Source organism: Podarcis erhardii (assembly GCF_964252035.2).
Source record: "Podarcis erhardii genome assembly, chromosome: 2".
In the NCBI taxonomy this organism is placed as follows: Eukaryota; Metazoa; Chordata; class Lepidosauria; order Squamata; family Lacertidae; genus Podarcis; species Podarcis erhardii.
The window spans coordinates 36,531,637-36,550,219 of record NC_138498.1 but is presented as its reverse complement, the minus strand read 5'-3'; the positions used below and the strand labels follow the sequence as shown (position 1 = coordinate 36,550,219).

General features: G+C 42.3%; 1 protein-coding gene across 4 annotated transcripts in view; it reads left to right on the top strand.

The window, feature by feature from the left end:
* Positions 1-17,695, top strand: part of RNF157 (ring finger protein 157) — a 71,499-nt gene extending 53,804 nt beyond the window's left edge. For 2 of the 4 annotated variants that reach the window (XM_081850762.1, XM_081850763.1), the window contains exons 16-19: positions 282-347; positions 1,901-1,949; positions 5,421-5,531; positions 14,639-17,695. In XM_081850762.1, coding sequence (XP_081706888.1) covers positions 282-347; positions 1,901-1,949; positions 5,421-5,531; positions 14,639-14,769 — 357 coding nt within the window. In that variant the 3' untranslated portion in view covers positions 14,770-17,695. Of the gene's footprint in view, positions 1-281; positions 348-1,900; positions 1,950-5,420; positions 5,532-12,194; positions 12,236-14,638 lie in introns of all 4 variants that reach the window. The other 2 variants (XM_081850764.1, XM_081850765.1) reach the window with 2 other exon arrangements.
* The last annotated feature ends 888 nt before the right edge of the window (positions 17,696-18,583 follow it).

Sequence of the window (18,583 nt, the reverse complement as noted above, 5' to 3'; positions counted from 1 at the left end):
ACTGTATTTATTTTTCTCGATTTGTACTATAAAATGGTGATTTTCTTGAGTCAAAATGAGAGCACCCCTAAACATTTTTTAGAAAAAAAAGCACTGGCCAGGTGTACCTTGTTGCAAAAATTCATTTGAGAAGAGGTGGGAAGCCAGCGAGACATTAAAAAATTCAGAACGTGGGTTGGGGTTGATACCACTGGTGCAATTTGCCAGTGATTGTAACCTGCCTCTACAGGAAATGCACCAGTAAGTCCAAGTCCTGCCCTTTTCCCTTTCTCTTCCCTTAGTCAACCCCCGTTGAATCTCCAGATGAAAATTTTGTCAGTATGTCAGCAGAGGAACGAGACGCAGAGGTAAAATTCCACATTTGAAAGCCTATTTACCACAGGGGGGTTGAAGGGGAGGGATGATTGGGTGTAAAAGCCAGTGGCTGAAGCTTTCTTGTGAAAACGTTTTGCTTTGGCAACCTGAAAGCCTAGGCATCAATTAAGGAGAGAAAGGCAGATGGGAGCCAATGAGTAAAGTGAAATACTGTAGATAGAAAATGCTGTAAATTGTGTAGTTGATAAAGGGGAAGCTGAGAGCTGCTCAGTGATGAAGTTTGTAGCTCAGCACAAAGTGACATACAACTTTTTTGGAAAAGGGTGTTCAAGGAGATAACAGAAATCACCGGGTTAAAGCTGACTGAAAGTCCAGAGGTAGCATTATTAACAATTTACAATGGGGTGGAAGGTTCACAGGCTATGAAGGACTTGCTCACAAAGTTATTGACAGCTGCATGAATTATTACAGCTAGGAAGCAGAAGGGGCAAGCAGAATATAAAATGGAAGAATGGTATAAAGAGGTGTGGGATGTAGCTATTAATGATGAATTAACATGTGCTATTATAGTGGCGCTGTGGGTTAAACCACAGAGCCTAGGACTTGCCGATCAGAAGGTTGGCGGTTCGAATCCCCGCGACAGGGTGAGCTCCTGTTGCTCGGTCCCTGCTCCTGCCAACCTAGCAGTTCGAAAGCATGTCAAAGTGCAAGTAGATAAATAGGTACCGTTCCGGCGGGAAGGTAAACAGCGTTTCCATGCGCTGTTCTGGTTCACCAGAAGCGGCTTAGTCAGGCTGGCCACATGACCCGGAAGCTGTACGCCAGCTCCCTCGGCCAGTTAAGCGAGAGTCAGTCACGACTGGACCTAATGGTCAGGGGTCCCTTTACCCTTACTAACATGTGCTATTAAGGTAAGACAGGGAATATGCAGGAGAAATAATTTTGAGGAGCTATGGAAGGTATTTGTAGAATTTGTAGTGTTTAAATGGAAAGGGGTCAAACCATCACAAGAGGTGTTGAAATTTTTGGAGGTTGGATAGTTACAATGGAATGGTCTCAGGCGTGGGGTGCACATTTTAATTCTTATTTATTTATTACTGCTTCATCAAAATAAAAAAATAAAGTTATAAAAAAGGGGGGAGGAAATACTCTGGATCAGTGAGGGAACAGGTTCATCTGGCTAATCTGAGTCTTCATAGATTGCTGTTAGCTAAGCATATTCTCTATGTTGCTATTCCTTGCTACCCAGCCAAAGCAGCTGCTCAGCCAGAGGCTCCCTGTGAAACCTAGTGTGCCCATATGACTGGGACTCCAGTTCTAGAAACAAGCAAACTAAACTTCATATCCATGGCTTTCCGATCAGTCAAAGCAACACTGCACTAGGTTTCACAAGGAGCCTCTGGCTGAGTTCATTTGATCAAGCCAATTTCAGGTTTCTTCTGTGGAGAAAATACATAGGAGAATGCTTCTTTTGACACCCTTTTAAGGAGGGAACCAAGCTCTGATAACTGAGCTTTTGTGTCTTCCTCTATGTATTGCAAGTCCTTCACTTTTAACATTTGCACCTTGTCATCTTTTGTGGCAGGGGAATGACGTCATGGAGGAAGAGGCTGGCTCCCCCACACAAGAAGATGGTAACAGAGAACAGAGCATTACTCCTTTCCCCATATTTTTTGGCTATGTTCCATCACATCCAGCTGGCAGTGTTCACAGTGGCGGATAAGGAAAAGCAAGGCTGAGCGGGGGTGGGACTTCTGGACAAGCTCAGCCTTGTTTATCTTGTAGTAGCAGAAGGATGGTCTAAAGAGTTTAGAGTTGTTGGGGGGGGGGAGTTGTAATATAAAGCTACTTGATGGCTTTCCCTGTATATTGTGGGTTTATGTGTTTCTGATGCTAGAATATGATGTCTAGTTTTTGCAAAGTAGTGTAAAACAGCTTTCGAATGTTTCAGTAATGCCGCTCACAAGTGAAATTATAAAAATGTTGCAAGGTAGGGACATAAATGAAAAGTCCTCAATTTCAAAATGCCAGGGTCCCTTACTAAAGCAATAGCAATTCCAAACACTTCTCTGGGAAATGGAGCGGGGAGGGAAGGATGAAGCCGAGAGCAATCTTCAGATAGCTGGAGCATCTTTGGCAATACCCTTAGCAGTGGATGTTCTGGTGCAAAATTGCAAAACTGAGAGGGGAAATCTTCACTGTTGCAGATAATGACCTACTAGGTTCAGTCTTTAGCTACGTAGAGGGCTATTGACACCAGAACTTTGCAGTAGCAAAGCATAGGTCAATGCAAATCATCACATTTTGGGAGCTAGGTCATGGGCCGCTGACGTAGGGACCCTGATGGAAAACTGCTCCCCCAAAAGTAAGGGATCTGTGACACTCCCATAACCCCAGATGACGACACACCTCTTTGGTACTTTTGGAAGATGCAGAGACAAGCTCTCACTGTGGTGGGAAGAGAAGCCAGGTAAAATGGGCTTCCTCTCCTTCCTTGGTGTGTTTGGCTGATTAGAAATCAACCCGCTTTGTAGAACTTCATAATAAACATTCTTAAGAGTTTTCATACACAACCCTCCCCAAGTAAAATAGCTTTTAGTTGACTCGTGGACTTTCCTTGTGAACTCTGAGCATCTCATTTTTAAAAGGCAAGTTTCAGGTGCTCATGGTAAGCAGCAAGGAGACGAGCTCGAAAATACCGCAGCCGCATGCTTAATAATTGGAAAGTTAAAGCAAAGCTTAAACCCACATGTGTGTTATGATTCTGGAAGTTGACGTCCACAAAGCATATGCATAGTGAATATGCAATTTCAATGGAACATGCCAATTAGCCTCAGGCTTCTGCCTCCTGGTATGCTTGCAGAATGTTTCATGCTGCTGTGTTTTTGCTAACATTTGAGGGTTAACTTAAAAGCTGCAGCAGGAGTTGGGCCAAGTTTACCCATAACTGGAGCAAATTGTAACTCAGTTAAACTGTGGCATGCCACTAGTTTTGGGTGATGGGGAGGGTGACAGATCGTGTGATCTTTTTCTCTTCCATGCGCAACACTTCTCACACCCTCAGTAAGCACCAACAAGGCAGAGAACCCATTTTTAAATAGCAGTATAATGGCAGTGTTCACCAAAACCTGGTGGCTTTTCCGTGGGTCAGCAGGTGCCCTTCCCTTTCCCCCCTCCAATGGCTGGGGCTTCTGCTTTAGTGCCAGCTGCGCTTCTGGGATTTCAGTGGGGTTGCATGCTTGCCTCGTACAGCAGTCGTGCAGCACAATACTTCAACACATGCCCAGCAGCCCACTCCATAAACCAGCCATGCTGGAGTACTTGGCTGTGCATCAGTTTTGCTTCTTAGCATGTCAACCAAAGCGGCTTTGAGGGATTCTATCACCATTAAGACTTACTTTATTTTGAAGCTTGAAATAGCAGAAGGCCTTCTAAACAGCACTCTTATTTAGACATCCAGGAATGCTCTTCTGGTGTTCTTAGGACTTGCAAGTTTTTGCACATTTGCGCGTCCAACCAGTAGGGAGTCCAGAGTAGGATGGATAGTCTGTGTGGTTGATTAAGTAAAGAACCACCCACATTATTGTGTGGAATGCTTTTCTTTCAGGGCTTCAGAGAGTTGTCACTGAAATATTTTTTTAAACATAGTCTTCTGCTCCAGCCCCCAAAACCACTTGTCCAGAAAACAATTGAACAGATTTCCTCTTGCAAGGTCTTTCGCTTTTTTAAAAAAAACCAAATGGCAAAATTTCTATTAACTTTTCCGGAGTTGATATATGGAAGTCCTGTAAATTTCTTCCTTTACCACATATATATGTCTGTCTCTTTAAAAACAAAACAAAAAATGAAATAGTATCCACACAGTCTAAATTTAATTTGGAATATTGCAAGGAAAAATCATGAATAAGCCTAAGGGCTTTTGTAGGGTAGGGGGAGGGGTATAGCCAGATCTTGTTAAAACAGATGTCATTGTTGGTTAGGTTGGGGCATTTTCAGAAGTAATGCATCACTCAATGTCCTGAGAGCTTCAGGTAAAAGAAGATGCCTCCATTTAAACAGACATTTGACTCAGTTTAGCCTTCTCATTCAACTGTTAAAAATGAAAACTCACCGCAGTAATTATGATGTGTGTGAGCACCTCTTAGAATATTACTGGAGAAACGTGAAAAAGGTAGCCTAAAGCAATCACAGTTTCTGCTTTACAACATTAAGCTGTGTATGTGTCAAAGTAAACAAATCTGTGCTACAGACCTTTCTGTATCTGTTTTATACCAGTGCAAGGCATCATTCAAGGAATCCTGGGAACTGTCGTTCTTGTGAAGGGGCTAAGAATTCTGTTAGAAATCCCTAGCACTCAACAGAACAGGAAACGGGAACTCATTGAGCTCCTGGTGACATTGTTGAACTCCAGCCCAGCATGGCCAGTGGTCTGGGACTATGGGAGATGAAGTCCAGGAACATCGGGAGGCCATCAATTTCCCCATCCCTATCACAAAGAACTACCATTCCCAGAGCTACCCGAAGAGAAGGATATGTCCAATGGTGCTTATTTGCGATACAAAATTAATAGTGCTTTCTTTTTGCAACCATTGAGGTTCCTGTTGTGTTGCGTTTGCTGGAGTGGTAACAAGTTGGGGGAACGTTTTGGTTTTTGAAGCATTCATATAGCTTCCTCCACAAGGCTTTAGACACCAGCCAGAGACCTGCAAAACCATTAGCTGGTGATGGCCTTCTCTGCTGTTCCTTTAGCTTTCCCCCTGCTGCTCTGTAATCTTCCTTTCTGTGCCTGCTTATGTATTGCCTTTGCAGAAAGGGTAAAATGTCCTCCTGTGCTTGTACCCTTTCTCGCTGGCAATATTTTTTTTCCTTGGAAACCAGGATAGAGATGGAAGTGGTTGAGGAAACCTGCCAAGATGGCTTAATGCAGACGCAACCCAGTCGAATGCCTTATTGTCCACTCTCTATGCCCCCATGGGCTGCCGTTGAGGCTTTCTTCCCCAACTCCTGATACGAACTGTTTGTGCCTTCCGATATTTTAAGGAGAAAGAATACGTATGTCAAAGCGCAGCCCCATCCCCTCTCTAACTACATTAACTCCCTTACAGGCCAAAGGACAGGCGCATACCTAGGTATGGAGTGTGACAATAACAATGACATTGGCAACGCAAGCGTGAAAGCACTGGACAATAAGCTGTGCTCTGAGGCCTGCTTACCTGGTGAGTGGCAGTCTGCTGAACATGAACTTTTGTGGGTGTGTGGAGGTGGGAGGGGAGCCTCTTACATACCCCCCACCTTGTCACCTGTCGCCAGCAGCCAGAACGTAACACTTGCATGTATATGTAGCTATACTTCATGTTGAAACAGGCAAAAATAAAGGTGCTCAGCTATGGCATCTTCCAGATATTTTAAACCATGCCCACTTACCTCCCCTGACCAGCCCTGCATCGCACCACAATATAGAGAACTTTTTTAGGTTTCCTAACTTAAGGCAAGTTTTTAATATGGCTTTCTCCACTGACCCCTGGGAACCAAAACTCCCTGAGGGTGTGGAAACATCTTTGTCGGAGTTCCTAGCCCATAAGACACGGGAGCCACATTTAATTCCATGTGTAGCGTGGTGCCCATTCTTATTTCTTACTGAATATTTCCATCCCCTTCTTTCTCCTTCTGTGTCCTACTCTCTCCCCCTCCACATTTTTTCCTCATCTTTAAAACTTTTTGAAGCCAAGGGGGGAAAGGAAATGTCAGCACTGCTCATGCAGCCCACTTTTGGTTGGGTTGTAACCCACCTGGGTGTCCTCATCCACCTGTTGAGGACAAGTGCCCGAGATCCTTCAGCCATGGCAGTGAAAGCCATTTTAGGTGTACAGTTTAGATATATTCACATATGCCTGGCATAAGAAATAGGGTTAAGTTTTAAAGTTGAGCCCAAGATTCAGCGTGCAGAGTTCTTCTTGACAAGATTAATAGTGGCAGGATAAATTGTCAGCTCCTAGATAAGCTTAAGCATAGATAAGTCAAAGCATTGGTTAAATCTGTTGGGTACAGAAGGAACCACACATATTCCATGATATCTAATTTAGTGTCTCCATGGAAAAGATGCTCTATTGGGGGACTTCTTCGTGCACTAAAATAAGATTCAGCCATCGCCCCCAATCTCATTCTATTTCTAACCAATATGTAAAAGTCCTTCAGATTTAATTATTTTCTTTACACATAGCTAGCCTGGTTAGTAACATAACGAAAAAGTATGTTAGAGACATGCTTAATAATTCCTTGGCTTAGCCCTGGTATCACATTCCCCACCTTACTTTTTGTTACTAACCCCGGGTATGCCTTGTGTGTCTCTTTGCTGTTTCATTGATCTTTTTGCCCCACTGGGTTTCATCAGTGTGAAAGTTCATGTTCACTCTACGCCAGCAAATTTCTTGTTTTTCTTTTCGTAGCCCATGCTTCCACCCTTTCCATTTCTCCGGGTTGCTGAAATGGCTGTAAATTTTACTGACTGACCTTTAGGGGTCTGGACAAAACTGAAAAGGGGGGAATAGAATCCTGCATTATAGTTGAGCAAATTGGCCTTTCCTGGTCCAGGATTAATGAAAATTAAAGATTTGTTGGTTTTTATTTCTAATGATTGGAAACCATGGGCACAATTCTGTGCCGGTTCATTGACATATAAGGGTCTTGTGCACCTCTGCCCTGGATGGATTGCATTCATGTGTTCCACCCAGAGAGGACTTGGAACACTTACCTAGTGTGTGTTTTAATTTCTGTTTATTTTAATAGGATTTAAGTGTTCCTAACCTCTTCTGGCTTACGCCCCAAATCTTTAAAATGCAGGTGCATCAGACCCGTCCTCCCATGTTAGTAAATTTGTTGTCATTTGTAACACCATAGCAACCCATCTATTGCTTATTTTGCCTTCCGCTAAAGCTTTCAAGGCTGTAAACTTGAGATACCTGAAAGAATCTTTCTTGGTTGGTCTAATTCACTGCTTCGGAGAGGGAGAGCTTTCTCACATAGCTGCTAGCAAGCTAGCTCTCTTCCTCTGTTGTGCTGTCCCTCTGTGTAATTTATTTCACTTGGGGAATTCTGCAGTTAATCCAAGCTTTGCTCTGCAAAAGCATATGTGCCCGCAGATAAGAGACCCTCTAACAATAGTGGCAAATGCCATCTTTCTTCTGGGGCAGGAATTGTTTGAACACAGCCACATGCAAGGTCATTTATAGTTACAAGGTTAAAATATTGCACCATATTATGTCCTTGCAGTATTGGTACCTTCAAGCGATCATGGCTCTGTGTATAAGCCCAGACCCGAGCAAAATCTTAACCAAATGCCTTTCTAAGTACAATTTAGTGCATATCCATAACCCTTCAAATTGTGATCTTTTAAACTGGGAAATCCTGCTTCAGTCAAGCAAGCTATTGGAGGGCAGTAAAATAAATCACTGGAACATTTTTTTCCAGGGGTCTTAAAATGGCTATTGGGCAGTGAGGAACTAGAGAACAGAGGCTGACACATGCAACCCATCTTATTCAATAAAGTCACCAGTATGGATGTAATGAATGTCCTTGACTTTCTTGAAAACTGCATACCTGGTGTAGTGGATAAGTGTTCCAAATATAGCATCAGGTATCAGAACAGTGGTTGCAGTTCTATCAGAAGAACAAGAAGTGGGGAGGAGGAATGACATGTTGCACAACATATTTTACAGCTGAGCTATTTAAAGTTGCCTAGAACCTGTGAAATAGCAGGCTCGTCAATGAATTTTTGAATAAGGAAAGATAGAGAACAGTAGCTTAATATACTGTGCAATATGGTGCAAACTGGTAAAAAAAAAAGAGGCTTTGTAATGCATCTCTGTGCTTTTAAAGTGAACAACAGTGTGCATTAATGATAGCATGTGAACTATCATGCAAAATACTACTTTTAGCAAATCCTCCCTCTTCCTGCCCCCCAAAAAGTCCATCATGGCAGATAAATCTCCATAACACTTGATGTCAGGTTTTTTTGTTTGTTTGACTTTTAGGAAAGGAAAACTTTCTCATATTTAAAGGCATATACTATGGCAGTAGTTAATGAGTTAGCTACTGGCCAACTTAATGTAGCAGTGTCTCTTATTCTTCCTGTCTCTTATTTCATCACATAACTTCAGCAGTGGGAGAGCATTATGAGATATTTCTCTAAATGTGTTGTAGTGGAACTTACTCCCTAGCATACTTGGTTGTACATAAGCTTCCAAACCCAGAACCTTGGCTAAATTCAAGAATTGCATTGGATGAAAGATCCCATCTTTATCACATCCCAGCTATTACCTGCATAGACATAGGAAGTATTCCCTAGCGTTGCCTGCAGTGCTTATTGAACTGTAGGAGTGGAAGCTGGGCATCAGGAGACCTGTGGAATAAATTACTATACAGTCACCAGAGGTCTCATCGCTTCCTCTGGCTTGCATACCCTTTGCTGCTTGCAGGAATCTTTTCACCCTTCACTCTATGCAACAGACGAAGCCAAATCCTCTTTTTCCCCCTAGCTGCAGCGTGTTATTGTGCAAACCCATGCTTTGCTTTGCAGCCAGTCAAGAAGCAGCATGTACCTGCTTCCATGGTGCACAAGCTATATATGTAAAGCAGAATGGGGAATGAGACTTTGTGAGTTGCCTATTCGCAGATGCTGTGCCCTTGAGCTTTTTGGTATATGGCTGGAGTAATGCTGTGCCTGGCTGATCTAATGGCAGGGGTGCATTTCTGAAGTTGTCCTCTTGTTTCCCTCACACTCCATTTCCTTCACCCCAAAGTTCGAACTCCTAAAAACAAAACAAAAAAGCACTTCTAGGTACTCCACTTCAGTTTATCTGAGGAGGGCAATCCCGCCCCAGCTCAGTCTCTTTGTTTTAAGGACTTTTAGTCTCTGGGTTCTCTCCCGCTTTGTAAAGAGTGAATAGGTACAAAGGTAAGTACGGGAGATGGAAAAGCAAAGTACAGTGGTACCTCTGGTTACGTACTTAATTCGTTCCGGAGGTCCGTTCTTAACCTGAAACTGTTCTTAACCTGAAACTGTTCTTAACCTGAAGCACCACTTTAACTAATGGGGCCTCCTGCTGCCGCCGTGCTGCTGGAGCACGATTACTGTTCTCATCCTGAAGCAAAGTTCTTAACCCGAGGTACTATTTCTGGGTTAGTGGAGTCTGTAACCTGAAGCGTATGTAACCTGAAGCATATGTAACCCGAGGTATCACTGTATTAATTTTGAATCTGCGATAGTTGGCTTAGGGCTTGTCCGCACTGGGTTTTAATGTGGGTTTGCAGCTGTTTGTGTTCCCAGTTGATTTGCATATAGTGCACATGACATTGCCCTCACACAACATCAGTCTTGATGCTTTTCCCTTATAAATTTTGGCTTATTCAATACGGGGATAAATTTAGTAAGTTGGGGGAAATCAGGTTCCAAGCCACTCAATTTGGGGTCATGGACAATTTGTTTCTGTGTTGTCACTTTCTGCTACTCCCCTTCTTATGTACACTACTTCTTTAGTGCTTTCATTTCTCTTCTGGCCTTGCTTGTAACCATTTCTGGTGATATTTTTATTAATTTTTTCAGATTTGCACAAAACCAGAAAACTGCACGAGCAAACTGCATTAAAAATCCCTACACCAGATTTATTGGGCAACAACTTGAAAAGCGTGTGTTTGAGAATTTACATTTGTCTTCATTTCTTTTCTAACATGCCAATAAAGGTGTGTCAGGAACTTAGCCATCTATGTATATATGTATTCTTTAGATCACTCAAGATTTGCACAAACCCAAAAACTGCACAAGCAAATTTACTATTGACTAAGTACTTTTGCACACTTCCTTGGGCGGGGAATATATATATATAACGAGGTGGACACACAGCTATCTGTGCACATGCTCTGTCAGCACTTAATTGGCATGATAGAACCAACAAATTAGAAGGCAGGGACAAACGCAAAAGGGAATGCCTACTGATATGGTTAATAGCCAGATGTAGTGGCCCAGATGTGGGACTAAATAATTCTCAGATGTTGATAAAAACAACATAAGAGATGCAGAAAAGAATAAAGACCACTTCTTTCAGGTGTACATGCCAGAGAGCAAAATACAGAAATGGTGTCAAATACTGTTGTATGTTTCCCTTCTAAATATCCACCAAGGTCATGTGTATATGGGAGGTGGAAGGCAGCAAACCAGTCCACACATGTATTATTTGTTATTCAAAATCTCTGCATGTTTTGTGTTTCCCAAGTAGGAAAAAAAAGTGGTACAAACAGGGCCTTTAAGTAAATTGGCAACTGGGCAAGTGGTAATTCACTCAAACAGCTTGATGAGCATGGCTAGCTGGCAATGATCATGTTGGCCCATCTCAAGGGATTGTGCTGCAGCTATCACAGGGCCAAATAGTGTTCCTTTGGCACCCAGTAATAGGTAAATGTTTATAGTTTGTTGTGTGTCTCCAGCTACGCATTTTGCTCTGCTGAGATAGTCTCCCAGCTACAAGCAGAACACTCAGAGGGAATTGTTTATTGAGCTCTTAACATGGATACCCCTGAGCCATTGTTAACAGGGTATATGCACATCTGGTGTATTCTAGAGGCTACACAACACAACTGTGCTTTCCAGTTATGACCAGACAGACACATCTTAGCTGTTGCTTCTTTCTGTGTTAATACATAATGCTTACTGAAACTGCCCTTTAAACATGAAGGTCCAAGAATGTGGGGCACAGGATAGCTTAGTTATGACCAGACAGACACATCTTAGCTGTTGCTTCTTTCTGTGTTAATACATAATGCTTACTGAAACTGCCCTTTAAACATGAAGGTCCAAGAATGTGGGGCACAGGATAGCTTACACTTCTTGCTTCTTTTTAGGTTCCGTGCAAAAGTCAAAGTGTAGCGACCTTAAATTTCGGATGGCAACACTTTGGTCTTGCAATTTGTTTTCCCAACATTAATGTAAGCTGCTTTGGGAATCCCTTTTGAACATAGGGCATAGATTTTACTATTAAATGAATAACGCTGGGAGCTCATGGAAAGCTAAGAGTAGGTCTTCTGTGCATCAACCGTACCACCTAACATTTAGCCCAGAGAAAAGTTAGCTTGGCCCATTCAAAATGCTATGTCCCATGTCTGCCTTTGGGGGCTATGTCTGATGGATTGTGCCCCCACCCCACAGTCTGCTGCCAATTCTGTGCTATAGAATGTATAACAATGTTATATTGTGACATCATTGGCCATGCAAGAGGCAGGGAATCTCTGTGGAATTGTTGGCTCTTGTCTTAGCATGCTTTGCAGGTTTAATGGCCTAGCTTGCCATTGGCCTGGACCAACAATATCTATGATGGATGTGAGCTGTTTTACAGGGGTAGAGCTCAAATTGAGTTGGGCTGCAAGAATTAGCTTACTGCAGCACCGTTCTAGAGCGCCAGCCCTCTCTTGAACATCCATTAATCAAGGGCCCCTGCTTCCCATCCCATCCGCTTTAGAAATGTTTCTGTGGAATAAAACAGCCTTTGGATTAAACCTATGCTCTGTCCCATGCTCCTTGTAGACACCTTGGGTTGGGTTCCATCCCTTTATGATAGGCTACTCACAGTAACCAAGACATGCTTGGAAATTGCCACTGACTTGGAACACAATTCCTAAGAGTTTCAGCACACAGGCTTCTATGTGAAATCTCCTAGACTGGCATTAGGGATTACAATGTAGAAGATAGTTTTTGTTTTGTCCCTTTTTTGTGCTCTCTCTCTTTCTCTTTCTCTCTCTCTCTCTCTCTCTCTCCGTTGCATGCATTTGCATTTGTGTTGTCTGTCCTTTCTCTTGTTCACCATTTGCTTCTGGTCTTTCCTACTAAACAGCTGCAGTTCCGGAATCCTGCCCCATAAGCATTGAGGAATAGGTATGAGATTTGCGAAGTCCTCTGCTGCTCACTTCGTCTGAATAAACCTAGATTTCATTTTGCAGTATAATCTTTCTCTCTAAGGCTTTGTTTGAGCAACACAGTCCTCACCCCCTACACACTTTTTTTTGAAAAAAGGAAGGATTGCTTCTTGCGCATGAAATATTGGCAGGGGCAAGTGATTCTTAATCACTTCTTGAACCAAAACACAAGTGCAGAATGGGCTTTCTTAACTCTTTGGTGCAAATGACTTTTAAAAGCCAAGCTACAGAATCTGAGGCTGCAATCCTACACATGCTTACCTAGAAGTAATTGCCATTGAACCCAGTGAAACTGACTTTTGAGGAGACATGCACTAGATTACACTGTAAGGCAAACTGTTTGCATCTATTCAAGACCAGTAGAACTGTGCCTGGGTGCATTTTTCTGTTTCTAGCCATGTACTGGTTACCCAGGCTATTTCATGTTCAGGGACTAAGTCCACAAATGTTACAAAGGGTGTAGTGGGATGGATTTTAGTTCACATGTACTGGGGCAATTATTACCCACCACAACTCTTGACTCTCTTTTGCCTTAGGATAGGCTGCTAAAAAATAGAGGTCCCAGTACCAATCCTTGGGGGATTACACTTTCAACATCCCTCCATCCCTGCTCTCTACTTCCTGTTTCTTGATCCACAACAGGACCTCTCTAATTCCGTGACTGCTAAGCTTACTCAGGAGCTTTTGGTGAGGTAGCTTGTCTAAAGCTGCTTGAAAGTCCAAGTGCACAATATCAACTAGATTCCCTCTCTGTTATATCTATCTATTAATCTGTCTGACTACAGAAATATATTCACTGTTTTTGTCTTGGGCGCTCAGCCACTTTGATTAGCAAATGCCCATAAAATGTTTCCTTCGCAAGAGTGCAAAAAGACTTATGCTGCTGAATTGACTAAATTTGACTATTCAAGAGGTTGCTGTAAACAAGGAACTTTCATTCCTTGTGCTATCACATCACAATTAACTTTACATTTCAGCAAGGGCCCATTCCCGAATGAAGGGGGAGTTCTCATACTTCAAAGATTAAGTCCAGGAGGGAGGGAGATAACCATTGCTGGATATTTGGTTTCTATATAATAGTTGCACTTTCTCTCTACGCAGCAATGATTTCCTAATGAAATCCCTGCAAAGTGTATGAGATTTAGAGCTGTTTTGCAGGAGTTAATTGCCTCATTTAGCATATAACTATGCTGTAGGCTGGCAAGTGGTTTTCTTTCTTTTTTTTGTTTAGTACAAATATAATGCCTTGGGGTCAAATTAAAGCACATGAAAGATGTACTTAGTTGCTTCCTGTAGTAAATGAAAATCCCAGCTTATAACTTATGGCATTTCTTGACTGTAGGCTCCATAGATGCCAAATAATTAAAATGTCTACTTTTTATTCACTGCATCAAAGATTAGAATATAAATAGCTGCGCTGTGCCCAGGGCGGCTATTTTCATACTTGGGCTATAGCTAAACTAAGATAAGTTAGAGTTATAGGAAATGATGTACAGCACTCTGTTAAAATGGTCCTGTTATGTTATCAACTTCCTAAGTCTGTCCATCTGCAATCACAGAACACAGGCCTGGGCCAATAGGGCTGTTCTTATGGAAAGGAAGATATCAAAATATTCCTAGAATGAAGAGCCTCACAGGCAATTCCTTTTACTAAATCCAGCAGCCATTTGAAGATCTTCTCACAGTGTGAGGCTGCTAAATTTAGGAAGGGACCTAAGATACTTCCAGACACCATCTGCCTGTTTCTTATATGGAAGACATTTGTAGGCATGCTTTGTGTACTTTCAGAAACTTTCATTTTGTTTGAAACAACAGCAGCAGCTTCCATATTCACACTTGTATGGGTAACCTGTCAAACCTGCACTGAAGATACTATAAACAGCTATTTATGTTGGCTGGCTTGTTCAATTTTTCATGATCACCTGGAGGACCTAAGAGCACGATAAGTTTCCTTTTCTTTAAATGGATGATTAAAGTGGTAGAAGAAATTATGACAAACCTCCATTAATATATTTTAAGTGCAGGTAGGAAAAGGTAAATGTTTTTTAAAAATAATATAAAAATTAGCTTTACCAAAATTCAGATATACCTTGTAACAAATGTCAGTGTTACAGAATGAACCCAGGGCTCAATGAGGACCTAAAATGAGTTCTGTAAAAACTGCCACCCCTAGTTATTGGCCGTTATTAAGAACCAGTCTTCCAGTACTCTTGCCAGAGTCTGTAGACCACTACATCTATTACTTGCCTAAATTTTAAAGCACAAACCTCTTGTTTTTCCATTCTTTGGTGCTGGTATTCTGCTTCCTATTATCCCGTTAAGCTCTCGCCAATAGTATTATCCATTACTTTTCTTCTCATAGGTATCCAGGCATCAGCTGACAATCTTCTGAATCACAGCCAGACCCTGAGGCGCCACTTTTCTGCCAGCAGCATCAACCTGGAGTACGATGAAGATTTGCAATGCATGCTGGGACTTCTGTGCCCTCGATGATGTTGCATTGTGTGGAGAGGAAAATCACAGCACTGAACATGTTTCCCTAAAACACTTAAAGCAGCAACGCTGTGGGCATTACCCCTGTCAAACCCTGCAGATGATGTGACATTGTTTTAAACACCACACATGGTAGCCAAGAATCCACATTGCCCTTGTAATCATTCTATGTTAAAACGAACACACAGTAGGACTGGCTGAATGGCTTAAGTTGGGTTCAAATGATGGTTGCCTCCATAAACATTGATGCTTTGTCTCCTGTTATCATCTTGTCAACTCAGCATTCCCTGTTCTCTGCTGATCTTTGTCTTTATGGTGTAACCGAATAATTGTTTGGTAATTGCCATAACACCCTTTTCCCTTTTTTAAAAAAATCAAGGAATTAATGCTGCTTCACCTATTTATAATTCTTGACAGGTGCATGTAGAATGTGTACCTGTAAAAATGCAATGTACACAGAGGACAAATTCATACTTGCAAACTAATGCATTGGCACAGCTCCCTATCACATCCACGCAGTGTGGAAGACATGTATTCGATGCCACCTAATACATGCAGCAGACCTGATAGCAGAAGAAATGAGTTTATAGTTCCTTCACCCATTCTACACTTACCCTGAAGACTTTTGAGCTGCCCGGATAATGATTCCAGGTCACAACTAAGCAATCAATATGGGGGATATGTAGTATCCATTATTCTTCAAGATTTGGGCTGAATTCTATGCTGCATAGAAGTGGCAAGATCTAGTACAAAGGGTTCCCCCCCCCCCCCTTTAAAATATGGAACATCTAGCAGCTGTATCTTAGAATGGGGGAGAGAAATGGTAAGCAGACAGCCAATCAAGAGAAAATGACAAAAGAGATTCATTGTGTGAAAACACAACACCGCCCTAGTGGCTGTTTTCTGCTAATTTTGGACCCCATCAGAGGTGACAGAACAGGTGAAATTAGGCATGTGGACTTGTGGTTGGGAAAAATTAACTGCCACCAAGTTAGAGGAGCGTTAGTAAGTGCACTTGTAAAGTGATATTATTAAGGCAGACTGTCCCTTAAACTTCATGCATGGCATTACTTAAAAGTGCAGTCTTCCCCCTATGTGATAAAGGCCTTTTAAATGCACCATTAGCTATGCATTTGTTAATGGTCTTGGTTTCCTTGGTGATGAGTGTATGCAAGTCCTGCTGAAGCCAGCAGTTCCCCAGTCATTTTAACAAGCTGTCCATCCCAGCAGTCGAATTTGGTCTTTGGTTGGGACCCACCTGTTGAGTCAAAATTCTCATCTTTCCTTGTGCTGCATTGTCAAGCCTCCCCCTACTGTGCAGAGGCTAGTTGCCAGCGGTCTGGTGAATCACCAACACAGTCGTTTTAGAACCTGCTGTTTGAGAATATTTGCACTAAAACCATTGGAAGTTTTGCTGTTCTTGAATTGAGGGTATGATTTCTAGTACACACTGGCAAAAAAAAAAAAAAAGGAGTGAACATAAAAGTGGCATTTGAGCAATAGCAACTGTGGGGGATGGAGTGGGGATGAGTGAAGCCTCCTCTTGGTCAGGTAAGGTTAGATTGGTGGTGGGTTTTTGAGCTGGGCTTGACTACTCTTGCCTCCTACCACTTTCATTCCTTTAGCTCTTTCCTACTGTAGAACAAAATTAATGGTGTAGCACAAAGATGGCTTCACAAGTCTTTCTGGGCAGACTCCTTTGATCCTCCAGAAGGAGGAGAGCAGGTTACATCTTTAGCTTTGTGTTAACCGGCCCCCATCATCAAAGGCAAAGACTTTGTCTCAGGCCTTTCTGTCGCATTTTCCTGTGTATGGTCAAGCAAGAAAACATTTGTGTTGCATTGTCTTCACCAGCAACACATCCTTCAATATTCCATTTCCCTGTCTACTTTTTGTTTCTCCTTGAAAAGGGGAATGAGAGGATTAAGAAGAATGCTGGACACTTCAGTTTTTCTGGAGAACATTGGTTGTGTCTTTAGAAACAACAAAGAGGTATTGCGTCCCAAGTGTGCACATAGTTATTTTGTCCACCCCACCCCATCTGGTCGATCAGGTTTTTCTGTATAATCTGTTTACAAGAGACAAAGGGGTAAATATACACACCTTCCACTGTGAAATGCCTGTCATGTGGCTCTGGCCTTTACTGTAATTGACTGGTGGTCATGACAAAACTCTACAACCGGAGACCTTGGATACAGCCTTTAACCTGCTAATTACCACGCTGAGGAGCTTTCAGTATGGGAGTCTTGGGGAAATGGCCGTGTGGTCTTGGGAGTCCTCACAAGGGATAGTGGGGTTGGTGAACATCAGAAATGCTTGCTTTAGTTAAATTAATCAAGTTCTCCTTTTCCCACTGCTCCACCAGTAAGCCTGTTGTAGGATAAAGTGCATTTTCTCAAGATTTACCTAAGCATTCAAAACGCTGTATGAAGCAAGACCTGAAGACTGGGAAAAGCAATAACAAGAAAAATAGAACTGGCATAGACAGCATGGTTGTGTGTTTTTCCTCAGTTCCCTCACATACCCCTCTGAAGCAAACTCTTGTTTATGTTCCAGAGATTTCTCAAAAAATTGTAATAGTGGCAACATGGATGGAATGTGGGGTGGGGTTATTGAGGAGAAATGTATTTTCTTTTTGTTATTTCCCCCCTTTACAGGGGTGGGGGACAGTCAGAGGCAACAGAAATTGCAGGTGCAAGATGGTGTCCATCTGAATTTGTTACTGTGAAGCAGGCACGTGCAGCAGGGAAGCAAGTTGTGCCCCATGGAAGAGTACAGTCAGACTGTTCTTAATGGGTGCACATGCCACAACATGGGACTATGGAACCTTCTAGACACGCTTGTGTGCACCTCAGTGGCAGCAATGCAATATGTATTTATGACTGCATGGCTCTTTAAAAGAGTGAATAAAGCTGTTTACAAGGGATGGACAGCTGTTGCCTGGAATTGTTTGTGTGTGTCATTGTCTGAGGTAAAAGATGTGTTACCACCACACTATTGTGGGCAGCGGTTTAAGTCATAGGGGCAGGCTGCTGCTTGCCTGTCAGTTCATTTGTTTAAAAATAAATTTTGATGGGGGGGGGCTGTTCTAACATTCCTTAGGACATATTGTCCTATCTGCTTCCTCTTATGACAGCTACATCTCAGCAACACAAAAGCCATTTTCAAAATGTCAGGATTCATCTTTTTATTGTTGTGCCTGGAACTGAGTAACAGATCTATAGAAGCCGGAACGATTATTTGCGTCACTTAAAACAACGGCCTAGGGCCACAGTGAGTTATATGGGAGGTGTAGTGAGTCTTTGAAATCAGAAGATGGCATGCAAGAGCCAAACACACTCTTATTGCCCCAGAGAAAGGGATTTGCAAATTACACAAGAGGTAGAAATTACATGAATGAGAAGCTTTTTGAGAAGAAATGGGTGGGAGAGATCTGCCAGTACTAAATTATAGTCTGGTCACAAACAAGGTCTGACCAGCAGAACGTCTCTGCCACCCAAATTTGAATTGTACTACCAGAACATCTGTTATTACAAATCCAAATATTGCAGAATGTTGAATTTCAGTCTTGTGATTTTGTAAGTTGGATTTTGTGAGTTTTGTGAGTTTCAGTTCTAGAATTGGAGCGCCACCTGTCCCTGCAAGAGCCATGACTGTTAGGGGTAGCTCACTTGTAGGGTGATGAGAAGCTCCAGAATGCTTGTCATCTCCCCTATTTCTTTATCAAAACTTTTCCTTAAAAAATAGCAAACTCTTATAATGTTTCCAAAATGTATAGTATCTCATTGCTGGCAAAATACTGGGATGGTGGATT